Source organism: Harmonia axyridis, chromosome 1 (genome assembly GCF_914767665.1).
Source record: "Harmonia axyridis chromosome 1, icHarAxyr1.1, whole genome shotgun sequence".
NCBI classification, from domain to species: Eukaryota; Metazoa; Arthropoda; class Insecta; order Coleoptera; family Coccinellidae; genus Harmonia; species Harmonia axyridis.
This window is the reverse complement of record NC_059501.1, coordinates 36,542,614-36,562,686: the sequence shown is the minus strand read 5'-3', so window position 1 is coordinate 36,562,686 and position 20,073 is coordinate 36,542,614. Positions and strand designations below refer to the sequence as shown.

At 33.0% G+C, this 20,073-nt stretch overlaps 2 protein-coding genes and 1 long non-coding RNA gene across 6 annotated transcripts in view; 2 read left to right on the top strand and 1 right to left on the bottom strand.

The window, feature by feature from the left end:
• LOC123682927 (sodium channel protein 60E-like) overlaps window positions 1-14,239 on the top strand; it is a 194,106-nt gene extending 179,867 nt beyond the window's left edge. For 3 of the 4 annotated variants that reach the window (XM_045621781.1, XM_045621762.1, XM_045621771.1), the window contains 5 exons: window positions 1,065-1,540; window positions 3,033-3,252; window positions 3,777-3,916; window positions 5,854-6,163; window positions 10,264-14,239. In XM_045621781.1, coding sequence (XP_045477737.1) covers window positions 1,065-1,540; window positions 3,033-3,252; window positions 3,777-3,916; window positions 5,854-6,163; window positions 10,264-10,806 — 1,689 coding nt within the window. In that variant the 3' untranslated portion in view covers window positions 10,807-14,239. Of the gene's footprint in view, window positions 1-1,064; window positions 1,541-3,032; window positions 3,253-3,776; window positions 3,917-5,853; window positions 6,164-7,534; window positions 10,242-10,263 lie in introns of those variants that run through there. The other variant, XM_045621789.1, reaches the window with a different exon arrangement.
• LOC123683010 (NADH dehydrogenase [ubiquinone] iron-sulfur protein 4, mitochondrial) lies at window positions 14,237-18,890 on the bottom strand. Its single transcript, XM_045621911.1, has 4 exons — window positions 18,715-18,890; window positions 18,518-18,659; window positions 18,282-18,457; window positions 14,237-14,537 (listed from the first exon to the last, which is right to left on the bottom strand). Exons 1-4 carry the CDS (start codon window positions 18,771-18,773, stop codon window positions 14,357-14,359), a joined length of 558 nt encoding a protein of 185 aa, XP_045477867.1. The 5' UTR covers window positions 18,774-18,890; the 3' UTR covers window positions 14,237-14,356.
• A 19-nt stretch (window positions 18,891-18,909) lies between these two features.
• On the top strand, window positions 18,910-19,857 carry LOC123683030. The gene is made up of 2 exons (XR_006747931.1): window positions 18,910-19,376; window positions 19,430-19,857. It is a non-coding gene; the product is annotated as an uncharacterized LOC123683030 (long non-coding RNA).
• Window positions 19,858-20,073: the final 216 nt, after the last annotated feature.

The following is a 20,073-nucleotide window of genomic DNA, read 5'->3' as shown; positions in this document are numbered from 1 at the left end:
GATGATGGTTTAAATATTTCCATGAATATGCAAACCCACCCTGTAGCTTTCTGGGGAAAGGCAGAGAATTTTTTGCAGTCAATCCGTACTCCCTTAGTCCTATTCTACGTCCGGTAAGAGTATGTACAGTTACTCAGAGGACACGCTGTATAAGATATCCCATCAAAACAATGATGTCAAAAAAACCCAATATTTTTGAAACGGATAACATTTTTGAAAAACCGATAACGGGATGAATTTCAACAAATCTGCGGACAAAAAACTGCGTTGAAAAATATAGGGTGTCTCATTTAAGAAACACCAAATTTGCTTTTTATCTCTAAAATGGTAATTTATTTCTAGGATCTGTAACGAGTATCATAATAAACAATAACAATTACTGAAAAAAACGTTTGAGATTTTTTTTTATATTATCCCGAACGAATTATTTGAAACAGTCATTTTTCAGAAACGTCATTTAACTTGAGAACGAATCGAATCGAATATTTTCGAAAAAAGACCTCGGGGTAACTAGAAGATTTTTTCTCTAAGTATTATAGTTCTCGAGATGCTTTCAGAGAGCATCGAATTTGGGACTCCCTGTACTTAATTTAATCTACACATGTGAGAAGGTATAAATATAATAGAGTCATATGAATACAAATACATCAGTCTTATTTTTCAACAGTTATAAAGACAATGTCTTGAAACTTGAAATATCAAAGAGACTCTCTATATCGATATTCAAGAAAGTAAGGTATCGATATTTACTCCCTGATGGTCAGGGTAAGAGGTCTGTCATTAGCCTCTCCTTCAGACTTTTTGACTCTTCTCAATATATCGCGTAAGAGAACTCTTTAGGTAGGCCGGTTCCATCATAAAGCACAAACTATTATTATTTCGATAAGATACCTAATTACATTTGCTCAAAAACCAGTTGCAGAAACGTTCATGCAAATTTAATGACGCATTAAAATTTTAATCCTCCATTAAACGGCGCAGATGGCCAATAGGCTCCTTGTATTGGATGATTAAGATGCAACTGGGTGTAATTCAAGTATTTTATGAATGTCTTTCTATTACAGGCTGCTAAAGGTATACGGAAATTACTATTTGCGCTGGTAGTTTCTTTGCCTGCCCTCTTCAATATAGGGGCACTGTTAGCTCTAATAACTTTTATATACGCCATCATCGGCATGTTCCTCTTCGGCCACGTTCGACAGCAAGGCGCTCTGGACGACATGGTCAACTTTCAAACGTTCGGAAGATCGATGCACCTACTCTTCAGACTGATAACTTCAGCCGGTTGGAACGATGTCCTGGAGAGCTTGATGGTCGAGTATCCCGACTGCGATCCTAATTACAGGGGCCAGAGTAACGGAGATTGCGGATATCCGTTGTTGGCTATAATATACTTCACAAGTTTCATCATCATAAATTATATGATTGTTATCAATATGTACATAGCTATAATACTCGAGAACTTCAACCAAGCTCATCAAGAAGAGGAGATTGGAATTGTTGAAGATGACCTGGAGATGTTTTACATCAGATGGAGCAAGTGAGTGTTAAAAAAACTATTGTTTAACTTGTTGGTGAAAATATTCTTCATTGGGTTTTCCTTAAAAAATCGCACTCTCTGATTTGTGTTTATGAAGGGCCGTCAAACATAAAACTAAAGATATAAAATTCACGCCTGCTATCAGCTTCTAAATCATTAGGACTCGTTTCATTAAGATAAAAGTCCACAAATGGGCCTAGTTGTTAGTTTTCAAATATAAGGTATCATTGTGATTTGTTCACTATGAGTTATATGAGTAAGGTTTCCTTCTAAACAATGCTGCTTTTTCAGATATGTTACGATTCGACAATATCTTCCCAAAAATAAATAAAATAAAAAATTATTTATGAGTTATAAGGAGCGCAACTAAGTAACCGCTATTTTTTTTATAAAAAGGAAACTTCATTGTGAAAAAATATTTAGAAATAAATCATTCAAATTATTACCCATTGTTAGATACAACTTTTTCCCATCTTACTGGTAAAGCTCGGTTTAAGTGTTCATCTTTTGAGGCTACCCACGAATCAAGCAATTTTTTTATGTTTTCATATGAATGGAACTGCTGATGAGCCAGACCATGTACCATTGAACGGAACAAGAATAAATTTAGCGGCGCAATATCTGGGAAATACTGCGGGTGTGGAAGGACATCTCATTTGAGCGTTTCCATATAGGTTTTAACGGTTTTAGCAGAAGAAAGCTCTTTTTGCGTTTGGCACGGATCCTCATCGAGCAATATCTCTAATTCAGAGTATACATATAAGGGCTGTTGCCATTGTCTTAGAAATTTTGTAATTTGATCATTTTCGATAGATAACTCCATCAGTCTTCAAGGTAGTTCTGAGAATAGCTGGTTGCCAAATTAATTTTCATTGGACCTGAAGGTGATTGCAAATTGTTTCTTAATTTCCAATTCTGTCAACTACTTATTAGGAGTTTTTCGATCTTTCTTTAACCACTATGCACGGTATGGAACATTACGAAACTAATTCCATATAAGTTTCATTTTTCTAATGGTCGCGCAAGAGATATGCGAAATCGACCATTTTTGTTCCTATGTATACTTACATAGCTGTTACTACGTAGCTGTCGGAATAGGTTTGGTGGATTTGGTAAATTCTACTCGACTATCTGCTCATTACAATCTTCCAAAAATCATCAATTTCTAGATTCGGGGTACTGAATAGGTTAGGTATAATACGATCTTTCTAGTTTTATCTTAGTCCATTGTTCCTTGTCAGATGATAATAAAAATAAGTTTAGTGATCTCTTAAGACATTATATCCATAAGATATAATAGTTCTATCCCATTGAACTTGGTGATCTTCAACTTTCGTCCAAGAATATTTGGCTAAACCTAATTTTCTTATGGAATCAACTATAATAACTGACAATTAAATAGAGCATTAGAAGGTTACTTCCGATACCAATCTGGCATTCATAACCCACTAACGCTTTCTTCAAAGCTTTTTGTCACCATTTCTTTTTTCAGATATGATCCTCACGCAACACAGTTCATAAGGTTCTCACAATTATCAGACTTCATAGCTTCCCTTGATCCTCCTCTAGGTATTCCAAAACCGAACACCGTGGCTTTGGTCAGTTTTAACCTACCGATAGCAAAGGGAAATGAAATTCACTGCCTCGATATTCTTCATGCTTTGGTAAAGCACGTTCTGGGGCACGTAGAAGAGACTGATACCTTCAGACAGGTGAGTTAGTAATTAGTAATACATGAATAGGCAAAATATTTGATCTAGGATGAAGCATCAAGTATAAAAAAAAACAGATTATTTTTAAATGTTAATACATTACCTCATAGAATGTATGTTCTGATTGCTGATGAAAATTAAATGAAAAAAAAAATTGCCTTTACGAAAACTTTTCAACATGAAGTAACCAATTTTTTAGGAATGTAAAAGTTAAAATCAGGCACAAAAGAAGTGTTTGAAGTGAAATTACAAATGAACTTAATGCTTTGATTTTTTTTTATAACAGCACACAAAGTTTTATTGAAAATCTTCAAATTCTTGAAAGTCATCTTCTGAAGATCTCAAGGGATTAATTCTTGATAAATCAGTTAATGGACTAAACCAAACTTATTTCCTTACTATTGCTGCACACGATTATGAAAAATCTTGTGTGGATAATAGTACCTACATATTTTCTTTTCGCTATTACTTTAATTTAAAATGAAAAAATATATCAATTCAATACTAAAATGAACTATTTCCAGCTTCAGGAGCAGATGGATATCAAATTTAAGAAGCAGTTCCCTACAAGAAAGGAACTTGAGATAGTCTCTTCCACAAGAATTTGGAAAAGACAAGATAAAGCTGCCAGATTGATACAGCGGACTTACAAGGACTATCAGCGGTAAGCGAAATAAGGATCATCCACAAACAAAAATAATTTGAAATCATATTATGGTTATAACTTTTTTCTATAGTAGTTCGATACTTCGAATATCATTAGTTTCTCTGTTTTTTGCATTTTCTGCCATTCGGAAGAAAACACCAATAATAGTATATTCTAAAACAAGTTGCAGAATAGGCTCCTATTCCAACACGAATGCGAAATTCGAAAACGAGCGACGAAGGAGCGAGTGTTGGAATTGCCTTCTGCAACGAGTATTCGAGTATTAGACGATATTTTCTCTATTTCAGTCAAGTTTTATGAAATATTGTCGAAATTCAATGAAAAATTCAGATTATACATCCTAATGACTTTTGTATTGTATCTTGGCAGTTGGTGTGACTGTTAAGAAAAGTGACGAATACGGAATTTGAACTTGAATTGTACGTTTGGAATTTTGAAATAAGTTATAACTCGTGAATTATGTCTAACGAAAATCGACTTAACACCACCAGAATTGAAAGAAATTGCGAATAATGCTGCAAATTAATTCACTATATCCAAATCATATTATAGGTATTGACAATTGATGAGGTCTGTTGAAATTTTATAGGATTAGAGTACTGTAGACAATCACAAAATGAAAAATATAACTGAAAACAATGCTGTAATGAGTTCATTCCAGCACTGTTTTTAGAACTGTAATGAACTCATTGCGTTACTGAAATAGAGAAAATATATTATTGAGCTGTGTATATCATATTTACTTTGGCAGGCCATATTATTGATTAACGAAGAATAATTTTAACAATGTAAGCCATATGTTAAGAAGTCCATAGCCTACTTTCTCTGGAATACCTGATGCAATAATATCTATAAACATTGAATATATAATAATAATAATAATAATTTTATTCATCTCTTGAGACATAACAAAATATGTATGAGACAAGTCAAGGTTATACAAAATTAAAAACTATTTCTAATCTACCCAACCAGGAAGCTATTATCCATCAAATATTCCTTAATACTATAATAACATTTCCTAATCAATTCACCTTTGACTAATTTTTTGAATTCTTTCTTTCCCAATGATTTAACAACTGATGGTACATGATTATATAAGATAATTGCCTGATAAGCAGGAGATGTTTCAAATTTGGCAGTTGTGTGAGAAGGAATACACAAAGTAGCCGAATTTCTAGTAGAATAACCATGAAAATCAGATAACTTAATCATAATGTGTTCATTTTCCTTAACATAAAGTAAACATTAATATATGTACAAACAGCTGAGTGTGAAAATTTCATGTTGTCTGTTAACAATAACATAGGAGGATAACAACCTTCAAACAAAAACGAAAGACCTAAGAGCTTTTATTCGAATGAAATTTAATTTTCGACAAGGATTCACCTCCTAAAATTTTCCCCACCTCTTTGGTAACACCCCGTATACAAGCAGTGTACTCACTGGCGAACTGCAATCAGCAACAAAACCGTTTATTAAGTCGGACCATAGATAAACAGTTTTAGATGTTTTCACTGAGATATAGTTCTTGGTTAACTAATAGTTGGTTATCAAGTCAGATAGTCACTGGCGAAATGATCTGGGTTCGCAATGTTGCAACATCTGTATCACAGAGAGATATCTGTCCATTGTTCACAAATCCAAAGAGCCATCAATTATCCCTTTGTGTTTACCTTAAGATTTAGATTATTATTTTATGCTTGAGAGGACATTCTGGACATTCCAAGCTTCACATGGCTGAATGAGGTTTCTGACAACTACACTAAATCAGTGTAACCTGTCCTATGGGCTATGTATATGCTTTCTATGTATACTAATCTATTGGTACGTGTATGATCAGCAGTAGAGAAAACATTACATGTCCTTAGGTTAATTTGTTGCCTGCTTTCTTGTCTTGGTCAATACACGATTCTCATGTTGTCATCTTGTAGACGCAAGAAAGACCGTGAGCGAGAGCAGGAAGAAGCCGATACCAGGAACTCATCGCCAGGAGGGTGGCAAGGAAGACTGTCAGCCTTTTTGCATGTTCATCGAGGGAGTCGCGCTTCTTCTCGCAAGTCCTCCAGGGCATCGGACGCGAGTGATCTCAGCGAGTTGGGCGGCCCATGGTTGAACCTCCCGCTGTTGTTGCTCTCCAGTGCGACCAACATGGATCCGGAGGAGCTGGATTTGAAGCGCGACACCAACGATGCAATCAGCATCAAGGTCAACGAAGCCACGCCTGATAAAGAAAGGAGGATCGTAAGTAGATTTATACTGATATTTGTTATAAGAAAGATGAAAATGAATGAATGGATATCTTAGATGATGTCTGAAAAATATCAGTTTTCATTTGTTCGGAGAATTGAGCAAAATTGATAGTCATCGAATTCCACTATTTCTTAAAATCTATGAAAATAATAGTGGATTTCACTCATTCAAAAAATACTTCTCGATATATACTCAGTGACATTCTTACACCCAGAAAACATAGTTCCTTCGATATATTTTGTAACAAAAGTCATGTCCTACTATCCTACTAACAATATCAACTTCTTTTCTCTGGGGAAACAAAATTTCATCTAATCATATCTTACTTTTTGTGGAGAAACTCTATTAAGAAGATCTCCATCTAATTGTGTTGAGCGTTACGAAAGATATCAAAATTATGACCATTTTAACTTGATAGGAGTAAGAGTTGTCTCTATCGAGATGTTGCTTGGTCTCATCACGAAATGGACCACCGTAATAATTATTCTGCATTAGGAGTAAAGCCTGCATGAGGAGATTGGGCGAAAGAATAAGCAGAAAACCAACTTGATATTGAGGCGTACCAAGGTAGGCAGCACAGGCAACCAACTTACAAGGCCATTTCTCTACTCCACCTCAAGGTGAATCAGAGAATATCAGTTTGCAGAAGAACTGTTTTTTATGTCGCTATGGAGAGCTGTTATTGTAATCGTTTAAAAACTGTACCTTCTGTTGTTTACTACCTAGATTTCCGATAACATGAACGAAAACGGCAGCCGTTAATGTTTTGCTGTGGCTACACTTCACTGAATCGAAATTCTGTTGAATGCTTGTGTGGTATATTATGGCAAGAAGCATGTCCATCATCCTTCACAGACTCTGGCATATTTAAGCCACGAAGAAAAATTCGCTGGAAACGAGTTAACACCATAGCAGTCAGCTACGCAGTTATTAATTTTGCTGACAATCATTTGAAATGTCTCTAATTGATTCTGAGACACAAAAATTTCAGCAGGAATTTCTTCCAGACTAGCAATAGACAATTAATGTACCACCTTATACTATGAAGCACAGCAAATAAACTAGATGACAGACGAGGTTCTAAGTTAACATGAGTTTAGCAGGCTGTTATCAACAATCTCTTGAATGCATACCAAGAAATATTGAAATATTATACCTAAAGGTAATCATTGCTGGGTGTTGTTATTTCATTCAGTATATATCGAGGAAATTATTCCATTTTTTTCTTACGTGCCTCTAAAGAAAATACTTGAAAGATTAAGAAAATTGTTTTAGGCCTACCATCATTTAAATATCCACTACTCGTTCATTTTCAACAGAATTATTAGTATACGTTGTTTCAAAAGCATTTTTCAATTTTAGTTTAAGCAACATTCTTGTCCGTCACCTCAATTCTTAAATCAACCGAAGAGATTGGTAAGTGAGAGCAGAGTCCTAAGTGAGAAATCCCTCCATCGTTTCAATCTTTACGCATAGTTTCTCAACCCTGCAGCGATATTTCCAGTATATGCTTCTACAATTCTTGTTCTCCATTATGCATTTCATTCATCAGATTTCGATGTTGAATTTATTGTAGGTATCTGTCTTCCTTACTTCATTTATCTCTTTTCAACTTTACTGAAGGTGTTCGTAACAGTAACTTGTAGATTTCGTTGGACCCTTTTTAATGTACTAGGTTGTTAGTCTGTTATTCTCTATACTTTTTGTCAAAGTTGTTCAATCATTACCACGTCAATTATTGCTGTGTTTCGAATTTAACTAGTTGCTTGAATGTGCAATATCTATATATCTACTTATATCCATTCAAATTTCAGTGCATTCAATTAAATGAGTAAGAAGAGTAGTAGAGAAGTTCAATTGGAATTCTGAGTTGAATCCAAACAGATAAATGTAGTTGATCCCAGACCATGATTTTGTATTTTAAGGAAACGTTGAATAACCAACAAACTTGAATACCAAATTAGTATTAAGTTAACGGAATCTTATTCAACCCTCAAATGAATGAATTTTAATTTTACTTTATCAGAAGCTACCAACTACTACAACTTCATCAGGCTCGGTACACAAGAGATGCAAATGAATCGGGATGCCAGGATAGTTTTCAGGGCAGAAATACGTTAGGGGTAAATGGTGCAATTAACTTGAGACGCCGATATTTATCGGGAACCTACTCGTCAACATATTTTCTGCCTATCTGAAAATTATCGCGGCGTACCAGTTACTTTGGGTTTATGTTCATGTGCACCGGGAATTACTCCTTCACAATCCAGTGCACTAAAAGACAATTTCAGATATTGACACTAGAGGTGGATTCATACCAACAGTCAGGGTACAATCAGATTACTGTCAAATCACCGTCATCAAGGGACAACCATTCACTCACACAATCTAGTCTTGGCAGATCACCGTCATTCTACTTCATGCAACGGGGAACATTAATTCATATATGAGATTTTCACTATTATTCATTTCGAAGAGTCCAACTTCCTTGCCAAAAATCCTTATTCATTAATATTTTTCGAATGAACAAAAAAGTAGATAACTTTTTAATTGACTAATAAATACAATGCAGGATATAACTTTCCGAACAAACATTTTTTTTTATGAATTTTCCCATATAAATCTGGTTTTTATGAAATTAAAAATAAAGACGTAAAAACGTATTTGAACAATGGGATCCAAAAGTTAAGATAAAAAATGAAAGTGACGAAAAATCAACCACTGAAAACTTGACTGACCGTACCATGACTGTGAGTGTGAATAACGTCATTGGAAATCCACAAAAGCATTCTTTACAATATTGTCTCTGATCTTGATCTGATCGTACCGAGACTATTTATAACAATCCACCTCAATACTTCAAAATTCCTCAATAACTACAAATAGTTGACGTGGTAGTAAATATTCATTATCGATACCCTCAATGAATCATAACTTGAACACCAACTATGTACGCATATAATTCGACAACTTCCACTTTATCATGATACATTGTAGACCTGCTTTACACAGTCTTCTCACAAACACTAGGTACAGCTGATAATCACTACCCAATTCACTATACTAAAACACCACCCATAATAAATACCTACAAAAGTAATAATTCTCAAAAGGTGAAAAAAAGAAAAACGAATGAATGAAAAATTTTTCATCCTAAACATAAAGCATAGACATAAAGCACTCAACCTCAAAGTAATAAATGAATAAATATAAATCTAAGTTTATTACTTTGAGCTCTGAATATACAACGCCATATTCTTCTTTTATCCTACAAAAACCTAATTTTCGTGAAACTTTTTTTCTCATGTTTTGGGCTTGGCGTAATTCAAGTGGTTTCAGTGTAATATCCGATTAATATTCTTCTTCTAGTTGTTTCGTAGTATAGTGCACGATTACAGATTTGATAAAAAATTTTCAAGTAGAAATGAATTTTTATTTTTAACCATGTTCCACACATATATGTTTAACGAGGCGTTCCCAGGCAATGTCGAAGGTGCGCCCTCTTTAAGAATTATTGCAGTTTTTCATCCCGGGAACGAAATCACACTTTCTATCTCCATAGCAAAGCATGGTGAACAATAGGAAATTCAAAACGGACATCAAAAAACAACAACCCAATATTTCATTGTCAAGACGGTGTCAGAACCATGAAAAATTCAAGCAGAATTTCGAAAAAAAGGAGCCTTTGTGCTCTAGTTTATTCATGCGGCAATGGTATTCCTTGGCGACCACATATACCCATATACATGCGGTCTCCAAGGGCGCATGAATTTACAAACGATCAAAACCCAAAAGCGATCCTGATTTCAAGTCAGAACTTTCCAATTTTTTTTACTTTGATATTTCTTAGCTTTACAAGGGTCAGTATTGAATTGCAATATATCTTGAGAGTATAATGTCTCCAGGTAATACCCCAATATTTAAAAGTCTTGGAAATAATTTATTCGCAGTCTTTAAGAAGATACCCTGCAATGCTAACAGAATTTCAAAGCCCAATTGCCTAGACTGTGAACACGCTGTGTTATTTTACTTAAACTTCTAATACGAGTGAAATTGTTTATAGTATACCTTATCATATTTCACTTTTATAGGGTGATGCGTTAACACCAACTCAGCAGCCTCGACGAAGAAGTATATACAATTTCTTCCTTAGACATCAAGACGCTGTAGAAAACGAGGACGTATCACAATCGCCTCCTGCTCCAAAACGAAACGTCTCAACTAGTCAAACCCTCCATCCAGCCGCAGCGGAGGATACCAAGCCGAAACGTAGTGGAAGCATAATTCGACGAAAAAGAGGCGGTTCCTGCAAAACACGTCCCACATCGATGCTTTCTCAAGCGCACCGGGCAGGAAGCGAGCCACAGAACTCTACAGATGTGAGCATCCTAGTCACCGAAGCTTCTCCAGATTCAATAGCTACAAAGCCGACACTCCAAAAGCAGCAGAGTGAAGCAACCATTGTTCAGGTATTGGTTCATCGTGAGAGTGAGGAGTATCATGAACCAGAGCAGGAAACACCTACTCCTGAACTCAAAGTTGAACAGGTTGACCAAGAGAAATGTGATGATATGTTGAGTGACATCATCGTTGACACCACTCTCAGTTCGAATAGTACGGTCAGGGATAGCTGATCTGAACTTTATGTTAGAAGGTTAACGCAATAATTTTTTACGGTTAGAATAGTTCAACAAATAAAATCTCGACTTTGTTAGAACGTGTATAGATTTTATAGTAGTGATATTTTTAATATCTGCCAGGAGAAAGGGAAAATATTTATATGAAATTATAAACAAAACAAATAAAATAACTCTTGTGTGATCTGTTTGGGTGTATGATGAGATGAAATTTTTTTTAGTTAACTCCAAGCTTAACAAATATTGCATTCATTTGTTTACGCCCCACTCCCATTCAAAATTGTCTAAAACTGTTTACTTACACTAAAATATAACCCTTATAACCAAAACAATTCCCCAAATTTCAACTAACTAGTCAAATGAAATTTCATTTCATCAGTTTTGGGAACCTTGTTCGAGCGCTTGTACTATATAAGAGCAATTCTATTCAGCTTACAGCCTGTTACATCCTTTATTTTATTTCATTGAGTCGGCCTTAACTCAATGAAAATCTATTCAATTTAATATTAAATGGGGCTTATTCTCAAATTCCAAGGTTTATTGAATATTTAACAATTTTTTTTCTATCCAGTTAATCTGACCGAGCGAATGCGTAGCAAAACAATTGCTTTATATTCAATAAACAGAAGAAATTAAGAATAAACTTTATTCAATATTAACCTCAATATATTTTTATTATATTTAGACATAATGTTCAAGCTTTATTATTAACCTCTGACAAAGCTTTATTATTAACCTCTGACAAAGATAGCTAAATTCTATTTTCTACTTGTTTGCAACTAAAAAAAAACTCAATAAAAAACAAGCAGAAATGAATAACTTACTTTCTGGCGTTTGTATCAACAGAAAACCTTTCACACTGTATACCTTACACATCAGTTCTTAGTGACTGTATCCTATTCACCAAGCAATTCTTAATTAAATCAATTCTATTCAATCTGATTGCATGAACATGAACAGAAAAAATTATGCTTAGTCCACTAACAAATTGAATTTTAATCTACTCCCAAGTAGAAGAATTTCAATTTACTATTCAGGAATCAATTCTATTGCTCACTACTACTTATATTTTCCATTTCTTTCGGTAATGATATGTCATGATTGAAATGCTGTAATATTTCTGCTTCACTAATTAAAATAGAATAATATATTATTGATGATTTTTGTTTCTGTTTGAATTTTTAAGAAATGGTAAAGTGAATTAATTCTAATTGAAATGCGAAACGCATAATTGTACAAAAACTTTAGATGAATAATGTACAGTACCTACATAATCTGAGTCGTATAAAATTAAGTTTCATGCTATGAATACAAATTACAAGTGAATAATATTAAGTCAATTAATTATACATATATAGTTCATTAAGTTACTGAAAGTATATGCACAATCAGTAATTAGTTTTAATATCAGTACATTGTGAAAGAAATGACCCAAACATTGTATCAAATTTTATACCTATTCTGAAAAATTTTCTGCATTCAGATCAAGTTAGACAATTATTGAGATAGCAGCAAAAATGGATTCAATTTAAGATCATTCCAGGATATTTTGAAATATTCCTTTAAATTTTTCTCTCAAACTAACAGAGGATTTGATGATAATATTAATTCTGCTGAGGAAGCTGATAACACATCTTAAAAATATTAATAATTCAAAAATAATTCCTACATTTCCACATTAAAATTCGATACTTTAATAAGTAATTACATTTAAGAAATTCGAATATACAAACATCTAATAGATTTTAAATTTTCTGCTTTAGCTATTTTTCCATTCTTGAAACTTGTTAAGAATTATCAGAAAATACTAAAGGCCTAAAGTTAGGTTAATGCAAATAATTTGTAGAATAAATTGCACAAACGGAAGCTTACGGTTGTGAATCAATAAATTGAATAAAGATTTGCCACATATCTTACATAGAAAAATTAGAATTTTACATTTATTGGAGACAATCAAGAAATCCTCTTCTTCAACTTCCAACATCAGAATTTTTGCACTATTACCTCTGGGTTCTTACAGATTTTAATAAAAATAACTGATGACATTAGACTAATTAAATGCATGCTACTCACAACTCTCATGGGGCCAGAGATCAAATCTATTAATATATCATTGTAAATACTCATTCTCATTTGTAGTATATAAAATGTAGCTGAAGTAAGAACAGACTACAATTATTCTTAATCATAGCAGGAATAGCTTTAATAAAAAATAAATAAAATTTTAATTCAACCTAATTAGAACAGTTCTTTCCATCATTATTCTTTATACTTCTAATTCACAGCACTGCGAAAAGCACTTAGATTAGACGAAACAAAATAAGAGGCAAATGGGAAAAAATTAATAAGAATAAAATTTATATATTCAAGGTATAATAGGTAAAAAAAGAGTCTTTGTAGTCTGTTAGCTCACTTTAGCTTTCTTTCACCTGTGTGAATTCAAGCTTGAGAAAATAATTTAAGAAGTTTTCTTCCTTGATAACCTTATGTTGAATTGTGATATATTTAAGAATAATAAGGTCACGAATAAAGTATTCAATATCCTATTATGCTTTGTTTGTATGTTGTTATCATATTATCTGTTGCAATTTATGAATGATGTTTAAAAGAGTTTAATGCCAAAATATTAATAAAATTTGTAAATAGCAATTGGCCAAATTATTATGCATCTATAGTATGAGGAACAGAAATTACACTCTTGATCTTGATCTTATTTAAATTTTTGAACTAGTTGAATTTATCGAAAAAGGGACTATATTAAATTCTAAATTAGTTGTTCAGATTATAAAAGAAAAATGTAAGCAACTACTTCATATCATTATACTATACTGATGATATCAGTATCTATCAATATTCATTTCAAGTTTGAATATAATCACATGTCTGTCCTTTTTGCTAGATTTCTAAGAAATACTTGAAAAACACCTTTATATATTTCATTAGGTTAGGTCAACTTTTGTTAGTATGTTCTGATACGTTATTCATTGTTTACCTCACAGTATATACTGAAATCTTCCTATTACAAAATTAGATATTCTAAAATCGAAATCTTTCTTCAAAAATCAATTAGAATTGAACAGTTAACGTTTATATTTTTATCAAAAGTAGTAGCTTTACAGTAAAGAAATTATATGTTCAAAAATAGTTAATGACGTATACTGTGGAGTAATTATTTCACAACAGCTCAAGCAGAATAACAATGTTTATAATAATGATTTTTCATTGCTGATCCTCATACAAATGATAATATTGTGTTAGCCATTTTGGAAGTTGCTGGTGATAAATTAAACATAGATTGCCTTTATCAAGATATTTTTGAATATCGTTGTTAATTTTGAACGATATAAAGGAATCACTTATATGTAGAATTGTGTACAAATCTATTACCCGAAGTTATAGCTTTTGAATTTAAAATAAAACATTAATCGATTGATGTTACTATTTATTTTTAATTCAGTTATACATATGATGTTATTTGCCTCTCATATTACATAATATGAGGTTGATAATTTCAATGTAAAAATTATTTTCAATTAAATTGACATCCTTACTTTGTTGAAGCTCTGGTACGTTTATTCCATGAAAAGTTGATACCATAAGATTTAGGTTTTACTGGCTTTTCAAGTTTGCTCTCTTGGATGTACCACTGCCATCCATTTTTCTCGCAATGCTCAATGGCTTCTTCTGGACTTCCAAACTGAACTTTCATGTTAGACAATGGATCCCCACTGTAATACAGTATTAATATCAATTTCTGGAAACTTCGGCAACCCTTGTATAATCAAATATCAAATATAATTCAAAATTGAAAGAGAAATTCTTTGAGATTTGAAAAGATTGACAATTTGTCTGTTCAATGATAAAGAGATGTTATGTTGTTTCAAAAGAATTTCGATTATTGTGCATGCATACCAATACTATTCTGACTAATCATGGAAATTCACAATAAGAAAGAGTCAAATGCTGTAAGGTCTATGTTGTTGCCAATGGTCATATTAATACAAATGGCTTAAATAACAACAATCTTCTAAATCAAGCATCCGCCTTAAAATTCATTATAGTTTCAGTCATGGAACAATTGATCAAATTGCTAAAAAATAAAATCAAATAATATTTCGCCTTACACAATGGGCGCGTTCAGCAGAAAGATCGGTAACGTGAGTAGCCTCGCTACTGATAGGTATCAGTTTGGTAACATTAGTATTCTCTGCTGGACGTGTTGATCCTCTTCTTGACAGCAATAGGTTCTGTGGGTCCTTATTGAAGGTAACGTTATAATGAGAGACATATATTGTAGAAGAAAATAGTAATAATACCAAAAGCAAACTTGGAAATAAAAATCGATATTATAACAGGAAATTGTCTCTCATCATTAGGTAAACCTTCAATAAGGGCCCACAGAACCTACTGCTGTCAAGAAAAGGAGCAACCCGTCCAGCAGAGAATTCTTACGTTTCCAAACTAAAACCTATCAGTACTGGAGCTACTTACCTAACAATCTTTCTGCTGAACGCGCCTATTGTATGATATCACTTTGTCGCTAAGTTTTACACATTCATTATAAAAAAAAAGGAAACATCTTATCAAATAAAAAATCTGATGTGAGTGAAATAGTGGCATGAAAAGAGCATGGTTTTAATTTCAAGATATGGCCATTTAGTAAAAAAAATTATTTTATAGTGTCGTGCATTGTCAAATGAAACATGAAGGTCATGAAGTTCTGAAGCCCTTTGGAAATTTGACAGAATGCAAAGTAAATGTTACAATGTAATTTGGTGTGAAAAATCCCAGGTTTTGAAAGATTGCTTTATTTGGACATTCTCTGCATTTCGGTCATAAATTGAGATCTGCTGTCGAAAGTAAGTGCTCGCTTATTTTGAAAAAAAATTAAGATGGGTGATGAAGAGGAAATTTACAAATTATGGAGAATTCATAAGACATTAATGCAGTTATGTCATGACAGAAGATATCTTATTACTCAAGATGAATTGGAGCAGACCCTTGAACAATTTGGAGATAAACCAAGTGAAAATAGATCTTTTAGAGAAGCTCTTGTTATCTTGGTACAACATATTGATGACCCAACCAATCAATTATTTGTCTTTTTTCCTGAGGAACCCAAAATTTGTATGAAAACTATAAAGACTAATTGTGACAAAATGAAGTCTGAAAATGTACATAACGCAATCGTTGTTATTCAAAAAGAAATAACCCCTTCAGCCAAAAAATGGTTGGTAGATATGACACCAAAATACACCTTAGAACAATTTTTGGAATCTGAGCTAATGAATAATATTACTGAACATGAGATGGTGCCAGAACATATTGTAGTATTGTCTACTGAAGAAAAAAAAACTATTGACTAAATACCAACTGAAAGAGAACCAGTTGCCGCGAATTCTGACTAGTGATCATGTTTTCAGGTACTTTGGATTGAAAAGGGGACAGGTTGTGAAAATCATCAGCATCTCCACCACTTCTCAATATATAACATACCGAATTGTAACTTAATAATAGTTAAATAATTGAAGATCAAAGGTTCCAGAAAATAGAAAGACTCAAAAGAAAGCAAACATTTTTGCTACATAAAAAGTATTGCAGTTCGATTCTTGAAGAATATATCAAACAAAGGAAGCATACAATTTACAACAAGTGTTGTGACACTAATTCAACTTATTGGGAATATACCCTATTAGCTCAAGAACTCGAGACTGTGACAGTAATAAGGTTATTGCTTCAATACTTCATTCACTTTTTTTGCAGATGGAATATTAGACCAATGATCTAATATTACGTAGATTCGCCAATCCTACAGGGCAGAGCGTCAACTCCAACATTAAAGAGAGAAAGGTTGAGTCTCCAGTCATAAGACCATCAAGAGGATAAAGAAGCTATGTTGTGACTCCAGTCAACTAATGCAAACGCCATATGTCTCACCATTAGGATAGAATCGATTCCTCCCTCTCTACATGCTATCTACGTATTATTAGATCATTGTGTCAAGATTATTTATGTAATTATTTCTTAAATAAAATGCAATTTTATTTAGCTATTGCTACCTGTCTACATTAATCCCAAATAATTGAAGACAAAAATAATAAATCATGGAAATCAGGAAGAAATTTAATTCAAATTTAGTGATTTAAAGTAAACTACTAATTATTTGACATTCATTGAAAATCAATTGAAAATAGTAATTTACGTAACAAGTCCGGAAAATAGGGTTTTTTTGGACGAATAGACAAAAGTCCAGGACGAGCGTAAGCGAGTCCTGGAAGTCTGTGAGTCCAAAAAAACCATTTTCCGGCGTGTTGCGTACAATATTTTTTCGGCAACCATGTAAAATAACACTATCGCTGCTGCTTTCCATATTTTATTGCGATTGCGATAAAAAAACATGCAAATTTTTGACAACTAATTTCATATGAACTGTCAGCCGTTATCTCGGTTGCTATGGATTCTATGATTCTTTTCCGGCCTAGTCCGGGAAGTACGTACTTTCCGGACTAGGCCGGGAAATGCTACTTTCTCAGAGAAAAAGCGTCCGGGAAGTGAGCACTTCCTAGACGGTTGCCGAAAAAAAATATTTTCTCAAAAGTCAGATTACATACATGGTAGTTAAATCTGCTAATGAATTGAATACTAATCAATTTCACAAATTATAATCAAATAAAAATTAGTCTCAGAGTAGTGAAAGTTATCCGGGAATGTATTAATTTTATAATACATAATCCACTATGGAAGAATTTGAGATTTTTGTCAAAAATCTATTTAAGTATATAGAAATACTCTTATAAATGAATATATGAAGAAAAAAATTTTCGAAAATGTCTTGAATTGATATAAGAAATTACAGTAGAACCCCTTTCATTCGTGTGCGGATTATCTGTGTTGCGGATTATTGATGCCATGATGTCCCATAATCAAAATTGTGTTTTTGAATAATATGATCAGATAGCATCAGTTAAAAGAGTTTGTAACAGAAAGGCTGAAGAAGCTGCCAATGTTCTACTAGATTATTTTGAGCAATGAAAATTTTCGGACCTTGCCAACATTTTCAACTTGCACTGCATACGTCAGACTATTGAAAAATTTCAACACAGAACAAGGTGACAGACTTCTCTCAAGTGCATAGCTACGCAAAATACACATCCACTTTATGTAAATTCAAATTAACATATGTAGAGTCTTTAGTTTTCTTAATTTGTGTAGTTTACTTTTTTACTTAAGTAGATATAATTTTTTATTCTGTAATCTTTTGAGGCGATACATATAAACTGAGTTTGAACTTATGTGATCTTTTTTTTTTAATACGTACCTATGTATATTTAAATATTATGTATATTTAAATATTATGTAACAAATGAATGTTTGAATTATACATGCTTTTCAATTATCCATCCCTCGTCCCGTCTCATGGAGCACGAATAATTGGGATTCTACTATATATAAATATCTGCATTACTACTCACGTAGAGCACCACCCCATAAGAGGATTCTCCCATCTTTCTCTGTTGTCAAAATCAATTTCCCAATGACCCAAATTATTGGTCCCACTTTGCATTGCATTCTTTGGAGGCATATATATACGGACACATCTTTCCTTGACATGCTCTGGTGGAACTCCAGTTATGGGGGAAATATCTGTCTAAAATATTGATACAATGTCTTTGCAATAGCTCCAATACAAAAGTAATTGTATTCATACTTTTTCTTCAACTGTTATGTAACCTTTCAATTTATTCCTTTGTTCTAGTTCTTCTGGCATAAGGAGAGCATGATCTTTTTTAATAGGTTTAGCATCTTTGGAACTGTAATTTATACATGTACTGGAAATAGCAGCAGTCGTCCTAAAAATTATAGAAAACATCTAAAATTTATATGACGAGAACAATAAAAAACAACCTCTGCAAAACAGGTGTAAGTCTTAAGAAATTTTTACATCCAGAATGTATAAGGGCCATTTTTCGGTCTTGAAAGATTTGCACAGGAAAATATTCTCAATTTGAATTTTTGAAGGTCTCCTAACCTTGATTATACTCGAGTTGTCACTTGACAGTCTTGACTTGACACTTCTCAGTTCATACTCGTTGCCGCTGGCAACGTTGCCGTAGCACTTTGCCAAAGTTTTCAGATTTCACTAGAAATAGTAGAAATTATGTGGAAATTTTGAATTCACTGATAATGCCTAATAATGAAAACTGAGAACTGAAAGGTTGGGGAAAATTCTATTTTACTGACAAATACACAACCAGGTAAAAGTGAAACTGAGGAATGCCAAAAAGAGGAAAACTATTTTATAATAAAAAAAAAACTACAACCACATATAAGGAGAATTTGAAAATTAACGTTAATTCAAGAGAATTAATAAATCAATTTTAAATAAATGTGAAATGAAAATATTTACTATTTGATAGTTCACTGGTTTCGTCAAAATACATGACTTCTTATTCTTAACCATAGATAGTATAATAGATTATTGCCATTATTTTATTATTATTGGTTATATTTTGGGATTACGTTCCTTGTGACCTTGTGTTTTATCGAAGTGTTGTATACAAAATAAGGTAAAAATCTTTTTATTTTAATCAGACTAAGTAAATCAATTTTCTGGTTTTAGAAAAGCACCATGGGTCGTGTACGTACGAAGACAGTTAAAAAAGCATCAAAAGTAATAATTGAAAAATATTACACTCGCCTAACCTTAGATTTTCACACAAATAAAAGAATCTGCGAAGAAGTAGCCTCTATTCCTACGAAGCCTCTCAGGAATAAAATTGCTGGATTTGTCACCCATTTGATGAAAAGGCTTCGATACTCTCAAGTTCGAGGAATATCAATAAAACTTCAGGAAGAAGAACGAGAGAGACGTGACAATTTTGTTCCCGCAGTATCGGCTTTGGATAGTGATATCATCGAAGTTGACAACGACACCAAAGAGATGCTTAAGCAGTTGGATTTCACAAATTTGCCTGGATTACAACTAACTCAACCAACTACTAATAATTTCAATAGAAGGGTTTGAGAAAATATAACAAATAAAAGGTACTATCTTCTTTTTTCTTTTTCCTCTCACCTTTTTCCTAGTGAAATGAACTGCTTCATTGCAATTTGTTTTAAACTCAACACATTCACTGCGGCACGTAGCCCGGAGGCATGTGTTGAGTCTTGAAGTTAGTGTGGCACCAAAAAGATGAGTAGATTATTCCAGTGCATATACCAAAAATAAGTTGTTTTTTCACCGATTTTAACAATGCAAATAGC